Genomic DNA, 7,500 nt, shown 5'->3' on the forward strand with positions numbered 1-7,500 from the left:
TAAATAAAGATCAACTGACAAAGTGAAAAGGAGAAACAGAAAGAGACAGAGAAAGACTGAGAGAGAGGCATAAAAAGGAAAAGAAAGAGATTACCCGTAATCACTAAGCAGTATGACACATATACAGATAGAGACACTGACAGCAACAAGGAATATTTTTCTGTGCTTTTATGTGTATCAGTGTGTGTGTGTGTGTGTGTGTGTGTGTGTGTGTGTGTGTGTGTGTGTGTGTGTGTGATATGTTGTTACTTGCGTTGTACACCACACCATATTATCATTTCTTTGGGATTACCTTTTGCTGTTACTGGAAACACCTTGAGTGTTTGAAGGCGCTATATAAATTTCCATTATTAGCATTCTTCCTCATATTATCATCATCATTATTGTCTCAGTGTAACAAACACTCATTGATTTTTGCTTCTCCTATCTTATTTTCATTGCACATCATATAATATCGCAGTCACAGTGCCTCCTTCTGTGACTATCCCACAACATCTGTGATAGATTAACAGATCCACAAGTTATGCAAGATGTAGATGGAGAAAGTATCAGTTTCAGATGCATGTAACTTAAGATAAACTGAAGAATGACTAAGAACGTTTTCTTTTCTTTTCACATCCTTTCACACTCCGCCCTTTGTTCTGTTCAAACATAACCCTCACCCCACACTCCTTTTTTTTTCAGTACTGTGAAAATGAAGCAAATTTAGAAATTATGACACAACAATGTAACTTCTTTTAACATGATTGAAAAAATAGATGTGAATGGTAAAGTATTGAGCATATTTAGGCCATTTCTCTGTCAGAAAAAAAAGACATTAAAATGGATTGAATGCTAATCTTCCATTCTTTCTCAGGTACTAGGGGATATGAGGTCTTGGAAGGAAGAGGGGGGAGAGAGAGCAGGGAGGGACTGGATGCGGAAAGAGATGGGGTAGCTATCTTCATGTAGCGGCCCGTGTGCATTCATGCATGTGTGTGTTCATTCTTTAGTTTAGCATCTTTTCACTATTAGTGATAGGTGTGTGTGTGTGTGTGTGTGTGTGTGTGTGTGTGTGTGTGTGTGTGTGTGTGTGTGTGTGTGTGTGTGTGTGTGTGTGTGTGTGTGTGTGTCTGTGCTTATGTGTGAAGTTTTGTATTTTGGTGTGGGTTCATGAATATGTGTGTGTGTGTGTGTGCGCGCGCGCGTGCATGCGTGCGTGCGTGTGTGTGTGTGTGTGTGTGTGTGTGTGTGTGTGTGTGTGTGTGTGTGTGTGTGTGTGTGTGCGTGCGTGCGTGCATGCGTGCGTGCGTGCGTGCGTGCGTGCGTGTGTGTGTGTGTGTGTGTGTGTGTGTGTGTGTCTGTGTGTGTGTGCTTATGTGTGAAGTTTTGTATTTCGGTGTGGGTTCATGAACATGCTATACTGTGAGCCACTGGCCAGGGTGTTCTTACAGTTTCATAATATCATGCCTTGAGAATTTGTATCTTAGAATATTTGTGCATGCTCCCTACCTGAACGAACCCCTTGACAACTGCAGCTGATCAGAGTGCTCACCAGTGAAGGGCTGTCACCTCACTGATAAAAGACACAACCGAACGGTCAGGAAGACAGTCACCATCTTTTATTTGGACTTCACCCTCTTGGGACTGCATTACTTTTGTTCGGCAAAATCAGTGACGTGCAGCACTGAGAAGCACACAGCAAGCAGAGTCTGCTCTTCACTTTCTTGCCTCTGATTCCATTTCACCTCCATTTAGTAGTAAAAAAAAAAAAAAAAAAAAAAAAAAAAAAAAGAATTTTTTTTAAAATATAAAAATTATTTTATTATTATTATTTATTTATTTAGCTATTTTATTTTATTTTATGTTGTATGCTTATAGTTGACTTCATCAAGTTTTTGTGCCTTATACATATTATTAGTAGTAGTAGTGGTAGTTCTTTTTTTATGTATTTATCTTTTTGTTTTTTTCTCAAGGCCTGACTAAGTGCGTTGGGTTATGCTGCTGGTCAGGCATCTGCTTGGCATATGTGGTGTAGCGTATATGGATTTGTCCGAACGCAGTGATGCCTCCTTGAGCTACTGAAACTGAAACTGAGACTTAGTAGACAAGTGCCACATATATATCGTCAAATACATATACAGCTGCTGAATAATGGCTATACTTATATAAGTACACATTGTTGTTATTATCATTTTCATTTTAGTTGTAAAATTGTCAAATGAAGAAAAAGAAAAAAAGAAACTGTGGCAGAATCAAGAACCAGGCTTTTGAGATGGACTTAAAAAACAACAACAAATTATTATTTTGTATAATGTTCAAATACTAAATACTAATGCATGAAAGTTTGCTTCTGAAATCGAGTTACTAATGTATGGACTCAGCTAACTGCCACCTCATCTGAAACAAGCACCATCTACTATCTCATTCAAGAATCAAGTGGACAATTCTTCAAAACTCTTTATTAGTTTTAGATAATTTAACAAATAAACGAACTGTGAATGAAGCGTCGAACCTTCACCGAAATTTCTACCCAAATATGTTATAAAATAAAGAAAGGACTGTTTAAAAGCTTCAAATTTACTTTGTCCTTATCCTACTACTACTACTGCTACTGGTACTACTATGAAATTGCTTTTTCTGAAATATGGGAATTTTCATAGGTTATGCTTTGAAAATGCACACTCGCTGCGGTGAGAGAAAGAATCCTACATTTGTCAGACGTCTTACAAAAACCGCAACATGTCACATAACTGCAAATGTGTCTGTCTGCTGAAATTGGCATTTTACAAAATTTGTTCTTACCTTGACACAGTGGTTTCCAATGAAACCAAGAGCCACAGGCACCACTTCCGCTGACTGAAAACCGAAATGGCAAAGAGGGGTACAGAGTGAACTCCCTTCTGTCTCCAAGGAAGCCATTGAAAAAAACATTGTTTGAATGAAGAGTCGGATGTTTTATCAAAGAACCCCTCACAGTTGTTGACGAACATAATTTTTTTGCTATAAAGCTTTCAAAAGTGCGGGGTTATCTAAATTGTCTGAATCCACCAAAACCACTCTTTGGTTCTCTGGAATGCAGCCGGCTACTTGAAGTGGTTTCTCAGTCTCGGTGGAATTGGTTGATCTGCTGACCAGGAACTTCCTGGGAGCGGGAAACAGAAGGGAAGGATAACCATGTCGTCACTACTGTGCGTTAAAACCCCGTCAGGAACTGTGCAGGTTCACAACGAAAAGCGGGCAGAACATCTGACTATTGATGACAATGACAACATTCGGACAACAGTGAGTACCATGTACTGATACATAACCAAGTCGGAATGTGTAACACAGGTGCAAAACATAACCAACCAACCAACCAGTCAGACGAGGATGCAGAGAAATAAAAATTGAAAGCTCTATCTAGCTTGGTGGCAATAGATAGATGGGACACAAGGACACAAATGGTTTAATAGTATGGGCCTTGGCCCTTAACAAATTGAGTACACAAACAGAATACATCACAAACGTAAACACTGCTTCCAAATGATGGCAAGATAGAGTGAGAGACTTGGCTTGACTTTGGCTCTTTACTGTCATTAGCTTAATAGCCCATGTGACAGGGGGGATACAGAGGTAGTTACACTAATGCACCAAATATTACAAAGATCATATGAATAAACAACAACCAACAAATTACACAAAAAACAGCATCATCAGATGAGAGAGAGAGAGAGAGAGAGAGATTGGTTGGTTTGGTGTTCATCACACCACACACACACACACACACACACACACACACACACACACACACACACAGAGAAAAAAAAACCAAAAAAACAAACAAACAAAAAACCCACACACACTAGCACTAACACTAACACAAAATCATACTAAATGTCTGCCACATACTTATCCACTGTCCAAAACCAAGACAAATGATCTGTCAAAAACTAGCAGACCACAGTTTCCACCTAACACATATTTGTCCTTAGTTTTGATGTTATGAAATAATGAATGATTATTTATTACTTCAAAAAAATTGTGAATGTTTTGATCAAAGTCCAGTTGGTATATCTATATTTGACTGATCACGTTTTTGTTATTATAACTTATAAGCATATGCTGTTTACTGTTATAGGGAAGCTAAGGGATATTTAGTTCACTATTATAATTCATGTTGTAATTCACTGTTAGTCAGTCAAATGGCAACCATCAGTTGGCTCTACCCAGATAGGCAGCCTGTTGTACAAATGACCCAGCATTTGTAAAGTGCTTAGAGCTCGGTCTCTGACCAAGGCGCTGTATAAGTATCTATATCATCATCATCATCAGTCCAGTCTTTCGTAGCTCTTCCTTTGCCACTACCCTGTCACTTCGGTCATCCCACCACCTCTTACCATGTGCCCCACACCCTCATCTCCCATGCACACATACACATTTTTTCCCTGTCTGATATCACTAAACGGTGAAAAGATTAAAGAAAGAAACACACACATGCACGTACCACATGTGGTGTATCCTACCAACCTCTTCTTGCACACAGAGTTCATTTTGGAATCACATATTGACATTAATTTAAAAGGACTTGCATTTTGTAAGATATTTGGGATTTGCACTGACTTGATTTTCCAGTCACAGTCAATCAATCTGTAGCCAGTGCTATATAATTTTTGACATGGATTAGGTTAGGTGCTGTTGTGTTTTTTGTTTGTTTTTAAATAAATCTTTTTTCATCACTAAGGAAAACTACAGCAAATAGATAAAGAAATCAGTTTGTAAATTGTGTTTACTTAGGAAAGTAGCTCTCATGAAAAAAGCTCCTTTTTTTCTGATACTTGACTTTCTGTGGTGTTTCAGTTTATGCCAAGGCCCAAGAGTAAGAAAAGCGGTTCAGCGAAGCGACCGATGTCCACTCCAAACACAGGGACACAGACGGGCGGTCTGACTCTGGATGATGCACCTTTCCTCAAACACCTGTCCCAAAATTCAGCCAGCTGGCTAAGCAAAAAGCAAATGCAGGACATCCAGGTATGTGGCAAAACTGTTGTGATCGACTGTTTTGTCAGATTTGTTGTGGTTAGTTGTTTATCGTAAGTAATATCTGTGCAATACCTTATTGCTTGCAACAGCACGTATTCATAATTCAGTGACATTCCTACATGCTCACATAAACATACGTTGATACAATATTGTTTTTATGGTCAGACAGACCATTCACTGACCTGATACATGCTTACATGCAAACACACACACACACACACACACACACACACACACACACACACACACATGCACACACACACACACACACACACACACACACACACACACACAGCCACACACACACACACACACACACACACACACACACACACACACACACACTCTCTCTCTCTCACTTGATTTGTGTGTATAGTGTGTTGTGCATAGTGTGATTATATATATATATATATGTGTGTGTGTGTGTGTGTGTGTGTGTGTGTGTGTGAATGACTGCAGCATACATTGAATACTGGCCATATAAAAATGATTATCATCATCACCATTGTCATCATGATGATCACCATCGTCATTATATTCTTCTGCAATTTGGGCCGCACTTCCGCAATCTGCACCCGTTTTCTTGTGGTTTATGCTGTGTTTTGCTATTCTGTTATTAACCCCACTGGTTAGACAGCCATGGTGAGTTTCCAGGATGACTGTGTGCTCTGTCTGTTTTCACAATCCAGTAAGCACTGACGGTCATTACAGAACCTTTGTGCATTTGATCTGTCGCAAACATGGATGCATGACTGATAATTTTAAGGTAGTACACATGTAGCAGCTTTGCAACTTCTTATTTTTCATATGGGTGCAAAAAGAAAATGGGTATGTTTTGGAGCAAGGACAAAGTGTTATAATCTGAAAGATTGCAGTTTTGTTGTTTCTCCATTCTGCTAACACCAGCATGGTTACCTTCCTCTGTTCAAGGCAACGAGACAAGTGAAATGCAGATTTTTATATGCCCAAGATCTTGCACTGATCAGAAAAGACTTTATTGTAAATATTGCTGTTTTGAAAAGTTGAAATTTTGTTTGCTTTTGCATTGTGTTCATGACAAATGTTATGTGTTATCATTTATTTTAGATATGATTTTTATCACATTCAAACTATTCAGTTTAGACACTTACATATAGACTTTACAGTTTAGACTTTACATTTCACTATTTCTGTTACTGATGTTTGAAAAAAAAAATGTGGAAGTAAAAAAAAAAAAAAAATTCATCAGAATATAGAAGAAATTACCACTTGATTACAAAATTTGAACATGAATTTTAAGTATATACAGGCTTTATCTGTGAGTTAATAGCCAACACAAATGAATGCATGATTTGGATTAGTTTACACATATACACTTGGTCAAATGTTCACATACTTTACTTGTTTGCTTAATCCTCTGTCCTTGCTGTGGCACAAGCTGCTGCCATCGGAGATGTCCTCTCAGCCTGTTTGAAGCTGTGTCACCTACCTTCCCTCACGTGTAGCTTGTCTCCTTCAGTTCTTTCTGTGACATGCCTTCCTCACACTTCCTCATGGCCTTTTCCCATGTAGCGTCCAGCGAAGAGCTACTCTTGTAAGATCAGCTGGTGGCATTCTAAGGAAATTCACAATCCAGCACCATCTTCTTTGTTTGGTATCAGTGGTGATGTCAGTCCTGAAGGTTCTTTTCCAGAGTTCGAGATGATGGTGTTTGGCCAACAATCTTTCAGAATTCTCAGAGGCGACTTTGCAGGGATTTTTTTTTAATTTATGGCTGGGGTTCTTGGTGACTTTCCAGGTCAGGTTTTTTCCACCTCCACTCCCAGCACCCTCCACCTGCTTCTTGTCAGATCATTGGATTGTTCAACTGTGTGCTTTTTCCCCAACTGTAACTGTGAACAAAAAATAATGAAATGTGTGATTTTGTGTTCTAACCAGAACTGGGCAGAAAATTTGTGTATACTGGAAGGGGTAGTTCTGTGTGTATCTGTACTGCCATGAGAAGTTTCAGCACTTTGATATTAGCATTGTGAAGAAATATTTTTTGTATGCTTTTGCTGTTGATTCAAAGGTATTTGAAGCACTTTATTTACTGATGCCAGTTTTTTTGTAGGCATTTTATCTTTTTACTAACTTCAGCAGCTTAAGTCTTTTCATGCAGAAAAGTATGTTAATTTCTTCTGATCTGAAATTTTCAACTTTTTGATGTTTCTGCCCAGAAATTTGAATAATTGTCATGTTTATGGAAAATATTGTTGTATATTAGTTTTGACATGCATGTATTATGCTTATAATTGTTATGTTTCATTGAAAATGTGTATGCTAATTACGACTGAAATGAATGACTTGTAGTTTTTCATGCTGGCAATGTTATTTTGCAGAAGACTTGTTTGCCAATATTTTTCATACCGTTTCAGTTCTGTTCTTTTATATTGCTTTCTTTGTTTCCTTTTTTTTTTTTTTGAGAAGGTGTATTATTTGCATTTTATGATATTTACTGTGGTTTTATACTTTTTATTT

The 7,500-nt window shown here is 38.1% G+C and overlaps 2 protein-coding genes across 4 annotated transcripts in view; one reads left to right on the forward strand and one right to left on the reverse strand.

Annotated features, from left to right (window-relative positions):
* LOC143297783 (profilin-4-like) overlaps positions 1-2,913 on the reverse strand; it is an 18,639-nt gene extending 15,726 nt beyond the window's left edge. Inside the window, exon 1 of one of the 2 annotated variants that reach the window (XM_076610263.1) lies at positions 2,785-2,913. In XM_076610263.1, coding sequence (XP_076466378.1) covers positions 2,785-2,913 — 129 coding nt within the window. Of the gene's footprint in view, positions 1-1,491; positions 1,556-2,784 lie in introns of those variants that run through there. The other variant, XM_076610265.1, reaches the window with a different exon arrangement.
* A 218-nt stretch (positions 2,914-3,131) lies between these two features.
* Positions 3,132-7,500, forward strand: part of LOC143297781 (protein FAM228B-like) — a 25,172-nt gene continuing 20,803 nt past the window's right edge. For both annotated transcript variants that reach the window (XM_076610261.1, XM_076610262.1), the window contains exons 1-2: positions 3,132-3,264; positions 4,819-4,989. In XM_076610261.1, the coding sequence (XP_076466376.1) occupies positions 3,157-3,264; positions 4,819-4,989 (279 nt within the window). In that variant the 5' untranslated portion in view covers positions 3,132-3,156. The remainder of the gene's footprint in view (positions 3,265-4,818; positions 4,990-7,500) is intronic.

The sequence above is a fragment of the Babylonia areolata genome, chromosome 23 (assembly GCF_041734735.1).
Source record: "Babylonia areolata isolate BAREFJ2019XMU chromosome 23, ASM4173473v1, whole genome shotgun sequence".
In the NCBI taxonomy this organism is placed as follows: Eukaryota; Metazoa; Mollusca; class Gastropoda; order Neogastropoda; family Buccinidae; genus Babylonia; species Babylonia areolata.